The sequence below is a fragment of the Myxine glutinosa genome, chromosome 10, assembly GCF_964187855.1.
Source record: "Myxine glutinosa chromosome 10, kmMyxGlut1.1, whole genome shotgun sequence".
In the NCBI taxonomy this organism is placed as follows: domain Eukaryota; kingdom Metazoa; phylum Chordata; class Myxini; order Myxiniformes; family Myxinidae; genus Myxine; species Myxine glutinosa.
Window position 1 is genome coordinate 97,838,360 of NC_136270.1, and position 22,492 is coordinate 97,860,851.

The following is a 22,492-nucleotide window of genomic DNA, read 5'->3' on the forward strand; positions in this document are numbered from 1 at the left end:
CAAGTTTAGTTTTAGTACAAAGCGGACATGGACAGGCATTTTGAGATTCTTTCTAGTTTATAAATGTTGAGGTGTGCTTTTTTCTCACAGTGTCAAATTTATGTTGGGCAATTTTAGAACTACCTTATTAGTTTCAAAGAATTTGATGAAATCGAGGAAAAATAAAATCAAGGCCATATTGCCCTTTTTTAGGTACAAATACAAGAAACATGAAGAAGAAAGATCAAAAGGGCATTTTTCCATTGGCATCTTTCTCCAGAAGTGAGACTAGTCACCAGTTCACATGAAAGATATCCACTCTGAAGGCGTCTGAAATGAAGGCTAGTCTGGGCAAAAGCAAGTAATCAATGGTTTGCTATGCGCAGCCAGGCGGCACACTGCGCTCTGCACATACTGCGTATGGACTAGACACAAAGAGCCTTAGAATTGGCAGATACCAAATAACTTCCCGGAAAGGAAAGAAAAAAAATTCCTTTTCACAATTTGGCTTCAGAACAAAGTGGAGTGAAAAAGTCATCAATGAAACTATTTGTGCGATGTGCTTGAGTCCAAAAAGGAATACGGAGAGGTTCAAGGTGAGAGGTCATTTGAGATCATGACTCCTGTTTGATTAAATCGTCTGTGCTCATAAGTGCATCATTTACAAATATGAACAAGCATAATAATGCTCCTCTTCTAAAATTATCCAGAGCCATTAAAAGAGGAAACAAGAAAAGGACTCAGTTTAACCTAATGCTGCATGTGCAAATACTTTTCAAAGACGTCGCCTCACTGGGTCACAAGACACTTGTGTAACCTTCAAAAGATTAAACAAGAGTCAAATTATCTCTGCAGAAAGTTCAACTTCAATAAATCTTAAAACAGTGTTCTCTGATAAAGCCGTCGTGGTTTACACCGAGATAAAAGTAAAAGAAAATGTGTTTACCCTTTGTTTGGAAAACATAATTTAATGAGCTGCGAAGTTGGTACCTATAGTTGTTGTTTTACATTAAAACCTCATTCTTCCTTCCTGTGCTTCAAAACTGCTGTTCCCCACTATCTCAGGTCATCCCCTATACCATGATCCATTCCCATGATATTTTCTAGCCTCTATAGCACAACTATTCTCTACTATTATATTAGCATATCTACACAACTATTATAGCACAACTCTAGAGCAAATATCTATATTAACCTTCTCTATAGCACAACTCTTTCTGTGTCTCCAGGCTATCAGATTTCCCACCGCTTCCTTGTCCTCCTCCTCCTCCTCCTCCTCAATTTTATTTTTGCTCCATTTCTGCTTCTTCCCTAGTTTTCCCTTCCACGTTTATGATTGAGAGTTTGCGGCTTAATGTACATTAATCACCCCCCACCTTCGCCCCCCGATGTCATCCTCCCACTCCAGTTGCTCTCGTATTTCCCCAGTGTCCTTTCTTCCTTTAGATCTCCTTCTATCCAGTCCCTCTAAGCCCGCTGTTAGTGTGCCTCCCCCCAAAAACTCCCATTTCAATGGTACATTCTGTGCTCTGCCTCTTGCACAAACCTTGATTGTATGTATATGTGAGAAAAAAAAAATCATCAAAATCCTGTCGTTTAAAAACAAGGATGTCCGGTTTTGTTTTGGATCACGTGCTGTTTTTCCATGCTGTTTCCATGCATGAGAAACATGAAAAGCAACCCCCGAATGGACAGTTTCACTGCAGCATCTGCGCTTGTTTTCTGGAAAAATCCCCTGGTTTTTACTGGCGTTTTTTGTTGATGAAACGAGCCAGACAACAGATTAGCAGAAACTTTCTAACTCAATAAAACCCCACCAAAACAAGAGAAAGTCAGGAGGTAGAGGGTGAAAGTGAGCTTCAAGGTAGGTCTATACTTATTTACTGTCCACCACAACATACCGTTAATTTAATAAAAATCCAAAGACGATAAAGGCTCACTGTATAAAATATATCAGTGGAATATTAAAAGTGATAAACTGTATACATTCATCAAATACTCCATTTAGAATTGATTATAAAATTGAAAGCGACATGTTAGCATTTTCAATAACATTTTAATAACATTCATTTTACCTTCTCACAAGTGTATGTTTGTTTCTTCTCAAGCAGTGTGTGTTTGGATAAGAATTACAATTTTTTATTATTACCAACACCACCAAAGGTGGATGGAGGTTATGTTTTCACCTTTGTCTGTCTGTGAGCAGGATATCGCAAAATGTTAGGGATGGATTCAGACGAAACCTGGTGGACAGGTTGTATGTGTGGACAAGACAAATTGATTTGATGTGGGTGAAGATCTGGATCCAGATACAAAAGTTTTAAAATCGTGGAGAAACCAGGGTTGTTGCTCTCGACATTTTGAAAGCTTTTGACAAAGTGTGGCACATGGGCCTCATCCGTAAGCTAAAATCATATGGCATATCTGGAAAATTGCTTGATACAATCTCTGACTTCCTTGCAAGTCGTCAAATCGCTGTGGTACATGAGGGACAGTCGTCCCCTGTCCATAATACGAATGCTGGTGTTCCTCAGGGATCTGTGCTGGGTCCAATATTGTTCTTGTTGTACATCAATGTTCCACCTGATTGTATTCTTTCGCAATTAAGCATTTACATATATGACTCAACACTGTATACTACCTACACAGGAACCTCGTCTCCTCATACCTGTGACCATGCGAGTACCACTCTCAATCAGGACCTAGAGAGTGTGATGAACTGGGGAAAAGACTGGCTTGTTACTTTCAACCAAAAAAAGACCACCTTGTTGTCTGTGTCTAGTTCAAGATCACCTTGTTTTCTGACCCTGTCTATGAATTCTTCACCTTTGCAGGAACTCCCTGTTATCCGTCTGCTTGAATTGGGTATCAGCTCAAACACACCCAACCTGTCCACCAAAGTTGGTCCGAATCCATCCACAACTTTGTGAGATATCCTGGTTCCAGACAAACAGACATAATGGGTGAAAGCATAACCTCCATCCACCTTTGCTGAAGCCCTGGATTGGGTTGAACAACCTCTGGAAAGCGGTTATACAAACGGGGAAAAAGAGAAACAAAAGAGGTGAGGTGTGCAGCAAGCCTTAAATTTAGGAGTTTAACCAGTTGAGAGTTACTGGAAATATGCATACACCTGGAAGGGCTGGGGAATACTGGAGGACTAAGAGATCATATAAAGCTACATCGGAGTGTTGGTAAAAACATAACAACATGTGAATGCAAGTGGGAAGAAGGTTTGGATGAAACAGAGCTGCATTTATTTCTGCGAGGTGAAAGCAACAGTCCTTGTGCTGTCTCATTGGGGGAGATGTCGCTATGGGTGGTAGCTTTAGATTCAATAAAATCAATCAGAAACAGGTGTGAAGCAGAGCCACCAGCCCTAGGGCAACACAGTACTCCAATGAGACATGGAAAAAGGATTGTAGGTTGTGGGTAGTTTTGATTTTTTAAAGTTATGATTTGGAATGTCAGAGGATTCCCAACCTGCAGCTGGCTTTGGAGGCCAACATTACAATACATTCAGCCCAGCAGAGGTTGTGTTTGATGGTGAAGCCTACAAGTTCAAGAGGCTCAATCTCTTCCAGTGGCTATCCATGGAATCAAATAGGTGGGTTCTTTGACAATCCGTCTAAAGCAACAGCATGGGACTGTGAGATATGCCAGGATTATAAGACATGTTCTATTTGTCAGACCAGCATCTAATAAATGCTACATGAGCAGAGAGCGAAACAGCTGCTGTCTCTTCCTGCCTGTCTGTGGGACGGCGGTATTGCTATGCGAAATGCACATTTGATGTTTACAGCAAAATTTTGACAATATGCATGAGGTAAGCAAAGATAGGTGTGAAACTTGAGTGCTTCTGAGAATCACATTTTAAAACACAACAAAAAGGCGTTGCCTTTAAACAGTTCATTACAGCCCTTCAAAACCTTGTTACCTCCAAGAAAATTGTTAGGTGTCCACTCGATTTGCCTTCATGCCTTTGAAAAATAAGCAGACAGTGATAAGTGATGTGTCAGAAAGATTAGAGATCAAGTCCTTCAGGGGAGTCGTACCTGGCGTTGAGATTCAACCATACTATAAGGAACTTCCCCCTCCAAGGGGGAAACCCTCTCGATGTCAGCCAACGTCACTCGCCTGTTTGGACAACAAGCACACCAAATGCGTTTTTCATGATATCTCAGACATTTGGAAAAAAACAAATTCCTTACTTTCTTCTTAAATCAAAAGCAAACTCAACCAGCAATGAATTATAAGCAAGAACATTTGGCTGTTGTAAGTTAAGGCTCTTTCTTTAAAAAAAAAAAAACCTCTTCTTTTTTGCATCATTTGCAAAACAAAACAACTCTATCAATGTTTGTCAAAACGAATGACATGAGTATTTTACCATTTACAAATAATTGAGAGAAAATGGTTTTACCTTCTTAAATCTGAAAATTAATACACTATATATATTAACTTATTTAAATACATAAAAACAAACTAAAAGGGCACTCGGTAGAGCGTATACCTCCACCATGCTCAACAGTTTATGTTTTGTATCCCACTGATAGGCCGGATCTGGATTCGGACATGAACCAAAATCTAAATGGTTTGTTCTTGTCACCTAACCAACTCATCCACCTAGTTGAGTCATAACTCGTCCATAACTTTTTTTAATATCCTGCTATATATCGTTTTTAGCCATATAACTCAATGGTGAAGAATCACTTAGAAATTAAATAATTCTCGTTTATGAATTCATATTCAGTTCTTCACCAAAACCGAATCGATTAGTCCTTGTCACACACACACACCAAGTTTCGTCCAAATTCGTCCACAACTTTTTGAGATATCCTGCTATGTATAGTTTTTGGCCCTATCTCCCAATGGTGAAGAATCAATTAAAAATTATACTAGCCGGATCTGAATAAAGATTGTCACCAGAATCTAATCATTTCGTCCACGTCACATACACTACCTCTCTGCCAAATTTTGTTTGAATCCGTCCACAACTTTTTTGAGATATCTTGTTCACAAACAAACATACAGACAGACAGAAAAACAACAAACACAACAGGTATTTTAAGGCCATTTTCCCTGCAAGAGCGGAATCAGCCTTGTGGGCCCCATGACAATCTTCTCCATTTATACAGACAGTGGTGAAAACATAACCTCCATCCACCTTCGGTGGCGGAAATAACAAGTGCAGTTACATTCAAAGTACACCGCGCCCCCATGCCAAATAAAAAAAATAGCATCCTCCAGGGCGCGGCATTGCCTGGGCGCATTCGGTGCCCATCGATGCCGCCATGCAGCACAGAAATGGTATTGGGAGGAAGAGGTGTACAATAATTGATTAATTGCATAATTAAAATCAATAAATGGTAATTGTAAAATAATTTCTTAATCAGTTGGCTAATAGCATACCTCAACCACCAGTGTTTCATCCGAAGCTGTAACTTTTTGAAAATGAAAGTCATGAATTGAAAAAATTAAATAATTAATTAATTAACTTGTCAATAAATAATGAATAGATTAATCAATAAATCAAAAATACCCTTTACAGCCAAATCACTTGGTCATTGTCACGTCCAAATATCAGCTTCCTAACTCAAAAAGTGCCTGAGATATTGCCCAGATGAGAAAGAAGATAAATAAGTGCTTAATTAATCGATAATAATTAAGGAATTAATCAATTAAATGCTCAATCAAAAAACAAAAAATATAGGTTTGCCAAAGCACTTGCTCACAATTGTGCCAAAATTTCAGCTTCCTAGCTCAAAGGATGGTTGAGATATCGCCCGGACAAACAAACAAACAAATGAAAAATCGGTCAGAGACCGAAGACTTGCCGGAATGTACTTTTTTAAAAATAGGCCATTTTGCATCAAAATGGCAGGAAATCTATATCTATACATGTATACTCTTGAAATCTATACATGTATACTCTTGCCGGCAGTGTATAACTGGCAGCATAGCTATTTGGGTGGTGTATAAGCTAACAGATCGCTGTCTCCATCGATCTTGCCAAGGCCGTAACACCTATTGGCTCAAAATCCTTTTAACTGTTGACTTGGTAGTTTTTACAATGAAGGAAACACGTATCGGGAGTACATACGACATAGCGATTGTGAATGTGACAGCTCTGAGGCGTGTTTCGCTTCGCATCTCAGTGACGGCGAGCACCAACACGGCGGCTGTAAGATTAAAATCTAACGATTTTCACATTTTGGGTGACCTTGAGCTTGACCGTGGCCCTAGAGAGTTAAAAATTGGGCACAGTCTATTCCAGTGCAAGGCAAATATGTGTGTAAAGTATGGCGATGCTATGTGCAATGATGTAGATGTAGTACTGCACACAAACAGACATACAGAGACAAACCAACCAACCAACATACTTGCCTGAATCTATTCCGGAAAGTAACAAACAAACAAGAAAACAAACAAGAAACTGGAGTGAAAACCAAGTACTCCCTTTCAGCACGCATCATTGCCGGGCCCCCTTTGGTGCCCGACGATGGCATCATGCAGCGCCTTGAGATGGAATAGGTATGGAGTGGTGTACAAAAAACAAAAGTGTGTTGAATAAATTTTCAACAGTGATGATTCGCACATGGATATGCTGTTAAGCAATGCAATCGTTTTTGAAACATGCCTTGTGATGACAGCTTTATGCTTTTTTGACAATGTGTTTCACAGATTGGTGACAAATACATATGCCACAGGTTTGTAAAACACTTTCATTTACAAGGTATAATCAACAGATGAAAATGCTTCACCAGCATGCCTGAAGACTGCTGATCACCTGAGGACAGATGTATATGTGCAGGTATCGGCATAAAGTTATACCACCTATTAAACAAAGTGAACTTCTCTTACGCATTGGAATAGAGCGAATCTCTATTCCTGAGTTCCCATGCTTAATAGCAAAAGGTGCGAATCAAGAAAACAATTTGGTTATGTAAAGTTTGGTCATACATGTTAAAGTGTCATATAAAAGGTTGAAAGAAAACAGATGAGACATTTTATAGATTAACTTTTAATTTCTAAGATGGCTGAAGGAAATACAAACTTAAACGCAGGATTAAAGTTAAAAACCTAATGAACGTGAGACAAACAAACAAACAAAAACACACACACACACACACACACACACACACACACACACACACACACACACACACACACACACACACACACACACACACTTTTGTATTACTATAAATGTAAAACATTCGTAACAATATTAAATTTTGAAGATGATGGCCTTCAAGGCAAGACGCACCCTCTGGATTCGTAAAGGTCGGCAAGTTGGAACAGAATATCAACTTCCATGGGAGACACCTGGCCAAACTTTTGTGCGACTAGCACAAACTCCTCTGCACACACAGTGAAAACATGAAACTAGGCATCTCATCTTTGGTGCTGCAAATTCCTGGAAACTTGTATTATTTTTTACTCCTTCCAAACAGCAATGCATCATAAAAAGATGAATTCTCAATCTCATTTTGACAAGAATGACAAGTGTAACTTAGTGACCTTTGGTGACCTCCACATCCTTGCGTGAACCAGCCAGAATGCTGTAGATCTTGCGCATGAGCTCCATATTGTTAAGAAGTGCATTGAAGGCGTTGAAGTATGAGAAGCTCACATGGTTAGCTGTTGCTCCTCCAGCTGCCTGTCAACCCCAACAGGTGTAGGGATGGAAGGAGAAAAGATAAAACACAAATTTGACATGCCAGTGAAAGACCTATAATCAGGAATACATGTAAACAACTATACAATAACATAAACCATGCTTATGAAAAAGCATACAAAGGTCAAGACAACACAATATCTTGAGAACCCTCCATCCTCACCTCCCCAAAAAATATAGTACAATAAATCATATACATCAGCAGACAAAGGGAGAGAAATATTTAGACTGACACTGGATGGACCAGACCTCTAAGCATAACAACAATATGGGTTGGCACTGTCTGCAAAGGAAAAGCAAACCTTAACAGGTAGGAAACTCCATGTCCGAGAATGGGTTCCAAAGAGACAAAAATAGGTACAACGAGCCAACAGTTTTGACTTTGAATGGTAGACAAAAAGCCAGTAGTTATTGGACAAAGGTGTGTGGCGTGTGAGCCTGTGGAAGTGACTGGTCAGGTTGCTCCAATCGTTGAAATGCAATCGGAATGACAGTATGAGAAAGGGAGACCTCCAAGACTTTTCTGCTTCAGATATCCTGAAGGAATGCATAATACTTAAAAGCCCAGGGTCTTGGACATGTATCACATTAATTTGAGCAAGGTAGAACACAGCAACTCTGACCGACTGGTGACACAAATTAAAACCCACCTGAGACAAATGCTGTACAAGTGGTGTGACATTTATGAACAATTAGGGCTTTTGCACAGTGGATAATTAACATGTAATCTGCATTGTTGTTTTTATATTTTTGTACACAAAGCCGAGGCTTGTGGAAAAAGCAAAGTAACAGAGAGGGATATGGCAACATACATAATGTAAAATAAAACAACCAAGTTAGCTTCCTTATGACTATTACAAGCAATAAAGCAACCTCATAAGCTTACAAAATATGAAACGAAACTCATGTAAGTGAAAGGCAAAATGGGAAATTGAAAGAAAGAAAAAAACATATAGCCCCGTGGGGGACTGACAGCTATTTCCCAACGTTTTCTTTGAATATTTCAAAATAAACTACCTGAATTTGAGGCGAAACCCCCATTTTCAGCCTCTTCTGGGGGAAGGGCAAATCTGACGGGAGCAAAACCCCACGAAACCTGACTGTTTTGATGTATTGTACCAAATCTGACCCATATCGGTCATGGAGTTTGTGAGGGAAACATGTTTTAGTGACTATGAGGGATTAGGGGAGAGAGGCCGTGGCCCCCTTTCCATGGGATACAGCCATGGAGAGCACACCTTAGGGTTATGGCATGGCCACGATGCTGCATGGCCAGTTTGGTCTTGATCTGGTTGTCGGTTTCTGAGAAGAAGATTTTGAATGAAATACCAATACTTGGGGCAAACCCCCCTTACACCCTTTAAATTGGCAGGTCTGGATGGGAAGCACAACCCCACGAGACCGTACTGTCCTGATGCATTGCACCAAATTTGGGCTGTATCACTCACGTAGTTGTGGAAAAGTAGAGATTTTAGCGAAAATGAGGGATTCGGGGAGGGAGCGAGCCCGTGGTCCCGTTTCCTGGGGAGATACAACCACGTGGAGCACAACTTAATGTTAAGGCATGGCCCCGATGACTCTCAGCGAGTTTGGTCTGGATCTGTCTGGCAGTTTCTGAGAAGATTTTTTAATGAAATACCAATATTTGGGGCAAAACCACCCTTGTGCACCCTTTATAGATGGGGCATTAGGATGGGAAGCACAACCCCATGAGACCTTGCTGTCCTGATGCATCGTACCAAATTTGGTCCATAATCGGTCGGGTAGTTTGTGAGAAGTTATCAAACTGGCTACCATGATCTGGAGTGATTTTTATGTCTTTTGTGTAAATAGCTTAGGCTCGTGGAAGAGCAAGTACAGTGAACGGATCAGGATGTAACGGGCAAAAGCAGAACACAAAACACACATGCATGGTGTGGCCAAAATGGATACAGAAGGAAACTCGAAGAAGGGAAAACTGGAAAAATGGAAAGAGGAGGGATTTGGGGTTAACGGGGGTAGAAAAGATCATGGTTTTGGATTGGAGACGATCAGAGATGGTGGTGAACAGTGGTCTTAAAGACCTGGAGTGGAGAATGAGATTGAAAAGAATGTGTAAGTAGATTCCACAGGTGGAGAAAATGAGGAATAAATGAGTGGAGGTGAGCAGTGATCCTGGATTTAGGTAGTTTCACAGAAATGGGGGTTTGTGGTGGACCTGTAGAAATCTGGGGGTAGGGGTAGGGAGGTTGGAGGGTGGGGTGGGGGGGGACAAAGTACGGAAAGAGCAGAGGGTGCAAGACCATAAAAGTAGAAGGTAGAAGAGAGAGACCACTGACCTGTCTGCGATAATGAAGTGACAGACCCACAGACTCAGCTTCAGTGCAGTCGACTCCAATGATCCTGAAGACCTTGGTTTTCACGGCATCAAGATAAGCAATATGTGAGGCAGGGAAACATAGCCCAGGGGGTAGAGCAGTACTCCATCACACTGCGGATGAAGGCCTTGTAGGTGGACAGAAGTTCAGATGTGCCAAGGAAGGACTTTCTATGATGGATGATGCCCAGATGGCAACTTGCCTTGGAAGCTCATTTTGAATGTTGTTTGCCTGAGAGAGATCACGACTGATAGTGAGACCCAGGAGTTTGAATGACTGAACTTCCCCAAGAGAATTGTTAAGAAAGTAGATAGGAGGGTTTGCCATACACCAGATACTCTATCCTGGGTGCTTTGCTTTCAATGTCCCCATCGACATAAAAAATCACCATGTATTGGATGCATCACCACAGATTAGTGCTCTCGGTAAAGCATCCACTGTTTTGTCACTAAATATCACGCATCTTCCATCCATGCTCATGTGCACTTTTCAAGAAAGTACTTTATGACTTCTCATATATAATGTGCCCATTGGTGACAATCCAGTCCATCAAACACCAAATCACACAACACATCGAGTCCACGGGATCTCCCGTTTTTGCGCGTGCTCGCCAACGAATACCCGATAAATTATCTATCTCCGCCATGAGTTTGATCAAATGTTACAATGTGGGATCATCAGACTATCATCCAGCAGTTCATCTTCACCGCTACACATGGTACTTAAAAAGACACTTGGGGATTGGTGACCTTGCAGCGATTACCGGAACTTTAAAAATGTGATTGTTTGAGGCCGTTACCCCATTCCACACATTCAGGATTTTACCGTTACACTCCATATCCCTACAATCTTCTCCAAGGTCGACCACGTTCGTGCATACCATAAGATTCCCGTGGATCCTGATGACATCCAGAAGACTTACAACATCATTCCTTTTGGCCTGTTCAAATTCCTTTGGATGCCATTCGACCTACACAATGGCGCACAAACCTTTCAACGTTTTATCGATCAAGTTCTACGGGATAACACTTCCGCTATGTGTACAGGCAGTCCCCGGGTTACGAACGCCCGACTTATGAATGCCCGTACTTACCTACCGACCTCCGTAAAGCCTATTATTTAAAAAAGAGTTTATATATATATATATATATATATATTTGGTTGTATGCAGAATCGAGGCTCATGAAAGAGCTAACATTTATCACACAGAAAAAAAAATCAAACAGACACATAGTATATAATAAGGGGAGCGGTAGACAAGAGAAATATGAGAAAAGCTCTGTTCAAGCCACCCTTGACGTTTACTTTAAGAAAATTGACCAGCACCAGGTCCATCCTCTCCAGCACCAGGTCCATCCTCTCCAGCACCAGGCCCATCATCTCGGAGAGATATATCAAGGTATGATCGTTTCAAGGTTTGCAAGACATCAATTGGAATGAGAGCAAGTGTTAACCTTTAATTATTATCTTTTCTTTTCTATCTAAACAGTTTAAGAAATGTTTCTTTCATGTTTTTCATACCTATAGATGTTTTAGGTAAAATATATACTATATACTAAGACCTAATAAAATTACTAAGACTAATCTTAGTACTATATACTAAGACTATATACTAAGACTAAAATTTGACTAATTGACACTAGATGTGAACCGTACGTAACTGTTCCGACTTACATACAAATTCGACTTACAGACAGACTTAAAAACGGAACTCGTTCGTAACCCGGGGACTGCTTGTATATACAGTTTATGTTCTAATCGCCAGTGCAACCACAGAAAAATATCAGGAACGACATCTCCTTTACACCCATTTGCAGGCCTTTGGCATCGTCATCAACCCCACAAAGCGCATATTCAGCATTCTGGTGTCGACTTTCCTTTGCCACTGTATGTATGGCTCAGGCATGGGTCCGCTCGAGGAGAAGGTGCAGATTATGCAGAATTTCCATCACCGTCATCTCAACACAAACTGCAAGAGTTTTTGGGCCTTGTCAACTTTTATCATCGATTTATTCCAAACGCAGCCACAACCTGCAACCACTGAATGAGTTACTCACAACTGGTAAGCACCCTGAAGTGTTCCAATAGTCGGAGGCAACCTTGTCAGCCGTCAACACCATCAAAGACACACTGGCCAATGCCTCACTTCTGATTTATCTGAAGCCAGAAGTGCCAATAAGACTGATGGTAAACACATCGTAGGTCACGGTAGGTACAGCCCCTCACCAGTTCATCAATGCTGACTGACATCCATGGTCCTTCTCTAAAACGCTGAAACTAGGAGCACAAGTACAGCGTCTTCGATCCGGAATTACTCGTTGTATACCTCGCCATCAAGCACTTCCACCACTTAAGCCAGACCATTCTCTGTGCTGACTGACCCAAACCGTCTGAGGCTCACAAACGTGTTTCCCTCTGAGCAGGAGGGAGGTCTTATAAATTCCTTCGTGGATTTCCTAAATAAATAATGTGAATTAATTAATTATTACAAATTAATAATGTTTCCTAAACTAAACATTCATTCATTCATTCCTTCATTATTCATTCATTCATTTCCTAAACGGTTTCTTACTACTTCGTCCAGTTTAATTATCACTTTACCACTCCCCAAAGTCACTCAAATGAACTAAATTTGGGGCGGTAGCATGCACAGCAAGCAGATGGGTGGAACACTGGAACATGTTTCTTAACTTTTAAAATAATTTATAATGAAAATGGTGGAAAATGTGGACTGGGCAAGCAGTTCTGAACAGTCCGGGCGAATCAACAGGCACGATCAGGGATATGGGAAAACACAAACTTATGTACAATGATGAATATAAATAAATAACACCTAACCCACAATAGGCACGACAGATCGCACTTTCACAAACAATATAATTGCAGGCAAGGACTTCCCTTTGCGAGCAGTGGAGTGTAGAGCGATGGTGCAACCCATTATGGAAGCAGGAGTGAGTTGACAAGAAGTGCCAGTGACGAGTCGTGTCCAAGAATAAGGAAAGTCAACCACGAGGAGCGCCAGAGAATGAGGAAAAATAGAGAGCAAGCAGAAAGCGACCTTCTTTGTCCCCAAAAGGTTACACTCACTCGGGACTTGCATCCAGAACCAGCCCACATGACCCTCTCGACACTCTTTTGTCCAGATTCTCTACAGCTGGTCCTCTGGCCTGCTGTCTGCACTCCAGGAACACATTTTCCTTCCACGGACCCCATCATTTGTTTCCCAATCATTGTGGGAGATTCCCATCCTTTGGGACATCCCTTCCATGGGGCGACCCCAATAAAAAAGGTCTTTCCCGACAGCACATTACTTCACCATGGCGGGGTATACCACAATACTGTGAAGGTCCTTTTGGAGCATGCAATGTTTTCCCTGTATGCCTTTTGTGACAGGAAGTCCTCACCTGGCCTCACCAACAAACAAGAGACGTTTACAGATGCAATATTACCCTGACTATACTGTCAATAAATTATATGCGCTGCCTCCTCAGCATCACAGGCCCGGTGCTGGCTTAGTGGTTAGGGTGCTGGCTTGGGATCCTAGGATCCTGGGTTCGAATCCCGGTCATCGCTGAATTAACGCCAGGGGGGTTGACTCAGCCTGTCATCCTTCCGAGGTTGGCAAATTGAGTACCAGTTTACTGGTAATGCCCTGTGTGTCTCAAGAGGCGACCAACAGGGTTGGTGGCAGGAAGGGCATCCGGCCGTAAAACATTGCTTCAAAAAGGGGACCACGGTGCCCGAAAAAGGCCAACCCCTGCTCTGCGGGGAAAAATGGCCTCTAAAGGTGGTTTCCTCCTCAGCATCACGTGCAACAAAACAAATTACTCTGGCAGGTCCCTGATGTATGGCAATTTAACCTACTCTAAATACATGGACCATGTTACGCACTTACTACAGTCTAGATATGGATCCCCTTTCCACGTAACATATTCAATGTCAAAAACATATTGATGGCAGTTTCCCTCATTTGGGATTTTAAATCAGTGCCAAACCAAGGGCCTCTTTCCCCAATCCCTCCACCTCATGCAGCTCTTATGCAATGTCCAGACATAGTGTGTATCAAGTGAGATGAGGAACAGACAAATCTAATGTAATTGCATAATCACTTACCACAGAAAAGGTCACATGATCACTAACAATTCATTGGAAAAGCAGAATGATAATTCGAATATACCCAAAGGAGCTGGGATCCCCATGGCCGCTGCAGCGAAAATAAGGCATGGTTTGGGATTGCCACGAGTGGGGAAATCATCCTCGGCTAACCATAACTGAGCTTTTTGTAGGTCTGAACGACGTATTCAAAATATGAATTCGATACTGTTAAATCTGACTAAACAAATGACACAGAAACAAATGCCTTTTTCCAAAACACCTGTGATGATTTTTTGATGTAAAAAACACATTTTAAATATATAGAAAGGCTTGTAGAAGAGTTTCACAAGGGGAAGAGGAAATGTGCCACAAACCAACAAAGATGCAAAGAAAGAATGAATAACAAGCATGCAAAAAAGCAAACAGTAATAAGGTAGGATAGGACAATATGAACATAGCTGTAGGATTTGTTAACAAACAAGAGTGAGAATTGCTTTGCAATGCATGTCCCCTACCGATGTAACATTTTCGAACTCCAAAAAGGGCATACTTCTGTGAAAAACTGGAGAAATACCCTGAAACTCAAACATTTTCTGCAACTTATCATAATAAACCCATGGACCAAGTTTCAGTTGAATATGCTAAAGGGTATGGGAAAAAGGTCTGAAAAATCACAGGTGGGACGGATGGATAGTTCGACAGACATACAGACAGACAAATGGAGAGCAAACCTATGGTTTCCTCCGGTAAAACCTAACTAATAAAAGTGAATGATCTCCTTGAAGGCCTGTCGGGAGGGATAACACTGCATTTGGGCAGAGAGGTGAAGACATTTTAAAACATTTGATATCATCTGAAAGATTATTTAAAGCTGTCCCAGGCTCTTAAAATTAAGATGTCAAACAATATTTCAAGATTTCACTTGATATGGAATGCTCAACCCACCGAGACCAGATTTTCCTGCACAAAAGGGGAGAGCATGTGCGGCCGGATGGTGACCATTATATCGCTGAACGCGAGCGCCGGGATCATACCAGTGTGGTCTCTGTCCTTTGTAGCGAACGCCTGCCTTGCGTGCTCCAGCTGCAGCTCCTGCATACACCAAACAATCCAAACAAGATCGCCAACCCAACACAGAACGTTTAGTGTCAAATGTAAGGGACAATGTTAACAAAGGTAAACTAGAAAGAGCAATCAGAGATTGCAGACCCTCGACAGGACGTGTTTTCAGTGGTTTTTAAGGCTTTTGTGTTAAAACAAATATGACGGCCGCACCACGTGACCGATGACGTCATCTATCTTTTTTCTCCACCAATTTATCCCTAGATGATGCTCAATAAATTTTATCTTGATCGGATGAAATTTTCTATTTGTCGAATTATGACGTCCTCATGGAGGCACCTATGACATAATCGTTAACACATGTCATTCGACATGGAGAGTTCTTTACAACGAGCCATGTCTCAATTTTTTCTATGCACCGCTTTCGGAGATAGAGGTGCAAAGCTTTTCGGTTTTTCCAAGGTGGCGGCCGAACCACGTGACCTATGACATCAAAATTATCATTATAAAATTCTGCAGGTGGAGTTGCACCTGTGGTGAAAATTTCCTGTCAATCAGACCAATGGTTGCAGAGAAAATCATATTTATTCTGTGCGGACAAACAGACAAACAAACGTATTCAAATGCAATACCCTCTCCTCAGGCGAGGGTAATAAGTATTTTGCCATTTACAACTGAACATGTAGCCATATGTCGGTTCAAACCCCATACTCTGGGTTGCTTTATCCATCGTCTAATAAATAAATGCGCTGATAGCTGCTAATGTCCTGTTCTGCATGTGGTACATGTACTAGCTCCTTTGCGAGCCATAGATGGCGACAGAAAACAAAGGCTTGTCTAATGTAATGCTGCTGAACATGCCTGGAGGAACTGTGTGAACTCAGCATAAGTGAGCTTCTTGCTGCGCTTCTTGCCAAAATGCAAGTGTGTGAATTCCGAGTCCCAGTTGAAGGGAATGTGTTGGTGACTGGTAGTTTGGCTGAATATCTCCTTCACACCATCTGCAGGATTGCACAACAGGTTAAAAAGTCATAATACATTATTTTTACAAATATTCTGCTAAACTGCAAAATAACCTGTTAATATACTGGCCTCTATATTAAGAGAATAATTCTCACAAAACTGAATAGTCTTCAGCACACCTTGCACTTACAAAACTGTTAAAAAGGTAACTCCCTACCACTAACATTCCCCTCCCCCTCACCTTGGTGAGGCCTTATGTCATCTGTTTTACATGACCGAACACACCACGACTCAACTTAACCATCGGTTTTTCACGGCCAGTGTGGACCATTGACTCGGACTTGTGTGTCTGTGCGTCTGTCCGCGCCATAACTTTTTTACCATTTGAGTTTTTGTCATCAAATTTTCAACAAAGCTTTATTATGAGACTATCAAACCACATCTTGGTTGAGTTGGTCCCTGAAAGATATTAGGTCAGGGCCCTGCGCTATGAATGCAATGTCATCAGCATAGGCGAGTTTGAAGGAAGTCGTCATTGGCAGGTCACCGACCAAGGTTAAAGAGGGCGGGGGCTAGAAACAGATCCATGAGGGAGGCCATCATTTAGTGTTTGAGCACGGCAGATTTTGCCATTGAGGCTGACGCGGATATTTTGGTCACCAAGGAATGCCAACAGTAGTCCGATTGTCTTCTGATGATATGACATGATATGACATATCATATGGTATATGACAACGGAAGACTATCAAGACTTTGAGAAGAAGCCCTCGACGCCAGACTGTTTCATAGGCAAACGACGGGTCCACTGAGGCAGTCGCCATCTTTTGTTTTCTCTGGAAGCCAGCCTCGATGATGGTGGAGAGGGCAAGAACCTCATCACAGGTACTGTGGCCGGGCCTAAAGCCCTCCTGCTAATCAGGTAAGAAGGTCTCCAGGGTGGGGGTTAAACGGCATAGTAGGGCCCACTCAATCAGCTTTCCCATCACTGATAGCATTGCGGAAATTGCAGGGTAAGTCTGATTACAAACCGGTAGGGCCCTCTCCATCAGCTTTCCCATCACTGAGAGCATTGCGGTAATTGCAGGGCAAGTCTGCTGGCTTATCAGTTTTTAGGATGGCAATAACATTAGCCTTCTTCCAGGCTGCAGGGATTTGCCCTGTTACATGGATGGCAGTAAAAAGGACCGCCAACCAGGTACCGGAGCTTTTCAAGAATTCGGGGAAAATGCCGTTGGGCACCTGCAGCTTTGCCGTTTTTGGTTGCCGACAATGCGACGTCAATGTCTTTGTGTATGGGGCCAACAGGTGGCTGCTCAATGGGCTTTGGTGGAGGTTTTGGAGATGGTCCCTTTTACCTCCTGCCTTTGAGGTCCGAAGGAGGTGAAAAGCGATGGAATCAGGAGAGACTGTTGGGATGGCAGCAGTAGTGTTTTCTGTGGCACCCAGTTTCCTCAGCAATGCCCATGCCTTGTGGCTGCTGTGAGTGAAGTCTATTAACTCCACCAACTTCTTGCAGTCCTTCAGACGTTCAGTGCCGAGAGCCTCAATTAGTGCCTGCACAATGCTCAGGTTCACAGTTCTGTTGTGCTACTTTAGGAGCCTTTCAGCCTCCGTTGTCCAGCAAGGTGTATAGGCCTTGCAAAAGCCGCATGGTGTGGTATCAGTGGAAGCAGAGAGAAGGTGCACAAATTCTGCATATTTATCTGGGACAGGTGGTATATCCTTGATCTTTGATTCCGCTGCTTTGGTGAAAGCAGTCCAATTTGCTTTCCCGAACTTTCAGCGTGATTTGGCTTGGAGTACACCAGCGGAATCTCAATACCAATATGGATGACAGTGGGGCGATGTTGGTTTTTTGGGATCGGAGCGGGAACGCTTCTCGATGCCATCATTGGTAGCCCTCTGCCATCCTTTGTCAGGAAGCAGAGGTCAGGATTTTTTTGGGTGTGCCACCGCCCCGAGTGGAATGTCTTTGGCTGCTTTGAGTCAAAAAGGAGGTCGAGATTGGTCGTCTACTTCCAGTCGGTTAGCAGTTCTCTGGCCGCAAAAGTTTCCCGATATCCACATTCACTGTGATGACTATTAAAGTCCCCAATGTAAACCATGGGGTGGTTATATTGGGCGAGGGTAGGTAATGGCCATGCATGTGTGGGCAGCTTGTACACAATTACAACAGTGTCACCACTTACCTTTACTTTTGCATATAGCAAACTGTTGTCGACAGTTTTTATGTTTCGAAGAGCTTGTCTAATATCGGTGGGGAGGCCATGTTTTGCTGTGTTAACAGAGGTCATGAGGTTGTAGACTGCAATATTTTTCTTTACAACCTTTTTATCATCCTCGTTGTGAGTTTCCTGGAGTATGGCTGTGTCAATGTTGCAATCCTTGAGGATCTTGGCAGGGATCTCACATTTAGAAAGTGTCAAACCCTCAACATTGAGTTGGAAGATGCGGAGTGAAGGACCCACTCATCTTGTTGTAGCCCAGGGCTTATGGCCTTGAAAAGGGCCTTTTTTAGCACTATGCAGAATGGGGCCCCATTGCTGGGGTTTGTCCTGAGTGTGTCGGTGGTATTGCCCAGTTGATGACATGGTATTGCCCCGTTGATTGCACAGTCCTGATATCTTCAAAGTATAACACCGTTGAGTATCATTCAACAGAATCACCATGTGATAGGTTGTTGTCTCGCTCCTATCTGAGTTGTATAGTTTTATTAACCAAGATATTCTAGTTTTGTATTTTAAAATAATTTTCTGACATTTGTATATATATTTTTGCACTTGGAGGTTGTGGGTTACGATGTGTAAATAAAGGTGGTGAAAGTCTGATTTGATGTAATTTAATTCCAGGCTATAAAGGCAACAAAAGGTGAAATTTATGAAAGGGGGTGTAGACTTTCTTCTATAGGCCCTGAATATATGGATGTGGGAATATATTGGGTAACTTATTAGCCTTGCAGATACCTCAAAGGACACAAAAAACAATTGTAACTGTGACTGTATGAGAGTAAGTGAGTGAGTGAGTCTGCACTGATTTTCAGATCTACTGCAATCTATGTACCCTGGCAAAGCAAGGCATTGTTAAATATTCTATCTTTTTATATTCTCATTACTCTAAATCTTTTGCTCTTCATCTTACAAAGTTTTAAAAAAAAATAAACATTTACAACACTTACTTCGTACCAGACATGCAATCATGAAGCAAAAATATATAAAATAAAAGTAAAAATTAACGAGAGGACATTTTGTGCAAAGTTTTCAAAAGTGTTACTCAAAGAAAACAGTGACTTCGAAAATATTCTAACAACAGATGACCTATGAAATACAATCTGGTGGGGGAGGGGAGGGAAGGGGACAAAGCACCAAACAAAAGCAACAAGAATATAGGATTACCTTCAAGTGGTTAAACGAGTATTGAAAAGTGTTTCTATTGAATACAAATTTTGAAAATGCTGGCAAAAGATTCAACAATCATAAAAAAACAAACAGTATGACTTGCTTATCAACAAAACAATTTCAAGATAGAACAGTCTGACCCTAAAATAATTCGATTGGAAAAGAAAAGAGCTATTCAAACTTTCAACAATATTGATTGCTTCTTTAGATACCTGAAGTTTTGAATGGCTGAACAAGGTATTTAGAAAGACAAATGACAACGAGAAAACATACATTTCTCCATTACAACAACATGAAGTTAGAACATACCAACAAAAGGAAAGATCCTGGAATCGCAAAGAACAATGACAGCTATCTCATAATCCTCACGAGAGGCTTACTTACGTCTTTGGTCATTACGGACATTACTTGAGTTGTGCCAGTATTGTTTTTAAAGAAACAGGATCGACGAGGTTAAAGTGTCAACAACAGGTAATGAGTTTTTGAAATCTAAAAAGATGTACTTTCTGCACTCACTGAAGTCCACTTCGCCATTGCCCTGTTTATCAAACAGCAGGAAGGCCACCATGAAAAGAGCATCAGGAGCACAAAGCACAGATTCAAAGGCCAGGAACTCCTGGAAGGAAATGAGCCTAGAAGGGATAAAATGGAATTTGTTGCATTGCACAATATGTCGTGCATTAATTGTTTTTAATGCTACGAGTATCCCAGATGTTTCATAAATTAAACTGGTATACAAATACAGTATTATAAAAGGCCACTGTAAAAGTAATATCTTGCAAATCAAGCAACACACTTGTTTCATCATCGTGACACATAGTCGCTTCATGAGTGGATGCTAAACCACCCGATTAACAGATAACAGCAATGAAGAAACAACGTGGTGAAAAACAGCCCCACTGGAAAAAAGATTTGCACGAGAGAGAAAGAAAGTTCCCAACTTTTTTGTGAGTTCTAATGGAATGCGATGTAAAAAGATGCGATCGACTGATTTTCTATTCTTCCAAAGCCTTCCAAAGCCAATGCACATCCTCCATTTTCCAAGTCTTTCCATGAAGAAACATTACTAATCATTTCTGCACCAAGTCTTTTCAAAATTCAGGCTTATCAACCACTTCCACTCTTCTGCTTATTTTCTCCCATTTGTGGAACTGCAGCTTTCTTTCTTTCCCATCAGTTAAAATGCAATCTTTCCTCCTGGCCTTCAAAACAGGTGATACATGACCATCCAATTTCATCCTCCATAATATGCTCAGAAAAACTCAGAAAAAACCTCAAAATTCGGGTTGGGAACCGGGTTAATCAAATTCAGCATACCCTAATTATGTTAAAAATTGAGGTTTCCAACTTTTACCCAAAAATGGACCTAACATTCACATTTCTCAGAAATCCATCTAGTCTATAATGGTTAGGGCAGCGGGCTTGGGATCCTAAGGTCTTGAGTTCGAATCCCGTTGAATTAACACCAGGTGGGGTTGACTCAGCCCGTTATCCTTCCGAGGTCTGCAAAATGAGTACCAGATAACTGATTTAGAGAGGCATTGCAACAGCGGCAGACGCGCCCACAGAAAAATGATGCAACCAGCAGCCGGGTGGCTGCACACGAACCACCCACTACCACCGTTATTGACTATTATGCGGACATTCTCAGCAATAGATATATATATATATATATATATATATAAGGGTAGTCCAAAATTTTGAAGATTGGATTTTCATTTCTCCACAAGCCTGCCCCTATTCCTATTGAAGAAAGTAGTTTATGGCGAACATTTGAGCTTGATTGGACAATATTTAGAGGTTGCTCAAAACGTTGACAAATTTTAATGAATAATAATGTCATGTCTGGCAGGGTAGTGATATGTAGAGCAGCTAGGTCTGAATAGGTAACATGCTTTGAGGTGTCGCGGTAAGGAAAACTACCTGTAATAAGTTCTTCATGTGTAGGCGTTTTGTCAGGTAAGGAGTATACTTGTGAATCTACCAGGAGGTTCGTGTGTTAAGTAGAGTTAGGGATTAAAGAGTAGAGCCCCTGTGTGTCCTCACCGAGTTAGCCAAACCTTTGTCCCTTTTGGCACTGCAGACCAACATAGACATTCCGACAGGTCCTTAGCGCAACACTAAATAATGCCCTTCCCTGACATGACTTAGGAAGAAACCAGGCCGGGACACCGCCGATAATGGCCGCCGCCATTTACACCTCCGACAGGCCAATCCACCTCGATTGCCACGTGCTATGACCACACCACAGGCCTGTGATTCGGTGGAGGCAGCGCACGCGCCAAGGCTGACGATTGGGCAGCGCGCCAAGGCTGACGTCAACGTCGCGGAGTGATACGAGGCACGGCAGGACTTTGGTTGGAGTGAGTGAGTTGCGCAGCATTTGGTTCGCGGTTGTTCGTTCGAGAGGAGAGATCAGCGAGCGCCGAACGCGAGTCTGAAAGTGAGTTGGTCCAGAGGAGTTGCACAGCACGAGTTGGTTCGCGGTTGTTGGTTCGAGAGGAGAGATCAGCGAGCGCCGAACGCGAGTCTGAAAGTGATTTGGTTCAGAGCAGGTGACCAGTTCGGTTCACAGTTCACGGCTTGAGTTGGCAGTCCCGGTGCGATCCCGAGTTTGGAGAATCCTGTCCCTGGTCGAGTTTGGAGAGATGCAGCTCGAGCAGCTTTCGTCCCGGCCGGCAGCCAGAGTGGAGTTCGCTTGCTTCGTGCAGCCCTGCGTTGGACCTTTTGAGCGAGAAACCTCGTGGTGTGCCATTGAACCGACGAGGCCTGGTGGTGCTCGGAGGCGGACGGAGAGGGCCGTGGGGCCGTGTTAGCCTGAAGACGACGAAGACCAGATAAGCCCGAGCTCCGCGATTACATTTTACACGACGAGACAATTATTTTCCTTTAATCCATCCCCCCGTCTGCATTTGTTGAGTCTGGTGTGCGGGATCCCGAATATAGGATTTAGTTTATTTGAT

The 22,492-nt window shown here is 42.1% G+C and overlaps 1 protein-coding gene across 2 annotated transcripts in view; it reads right to left on the reverse strand.

Annotated features, from left to right (window-relative positions):
• LOC137433928 (electrogenic aspartate/glutamate antiporter SLC25A13, mitochondrial-like) overlaps positions 1-22,492 on the reverse strand; it is a 147,222-nt gene that overhangs the window by 60,962 nt on the left and 63,768 nt on the right. For both annotated transcript variants that reach the window (XM_068126423.2, XM_068126424.2), the window contains exons 4-9: positions 20,046-20,161; positions 16,033-16,172; positions 15,055-15,201; positions 7,501-7,639; positions 7,247-7,340; positions 4,035-4,116 (exon numbers count right to left, since the gene is read on the reverse strand). In XM_068126423.2, the coding sequence (XP_067982524.2) occupies positions 4,035-4,116; positions 7,247-7,340; positions 7,501-7,639; positions 15,055-15,201; positions 16,033-16,172; positions 20,046-20,161 (718 nt within the window). The remainder of the gene's footprint in view (positions 1-4,034; positions 4,117-7,246; positions 7,341-7,500; positions 7,640-15,054; positions 15,202-16,032; positions 16,173-20,045; positions 20,162-22,492) is intronic.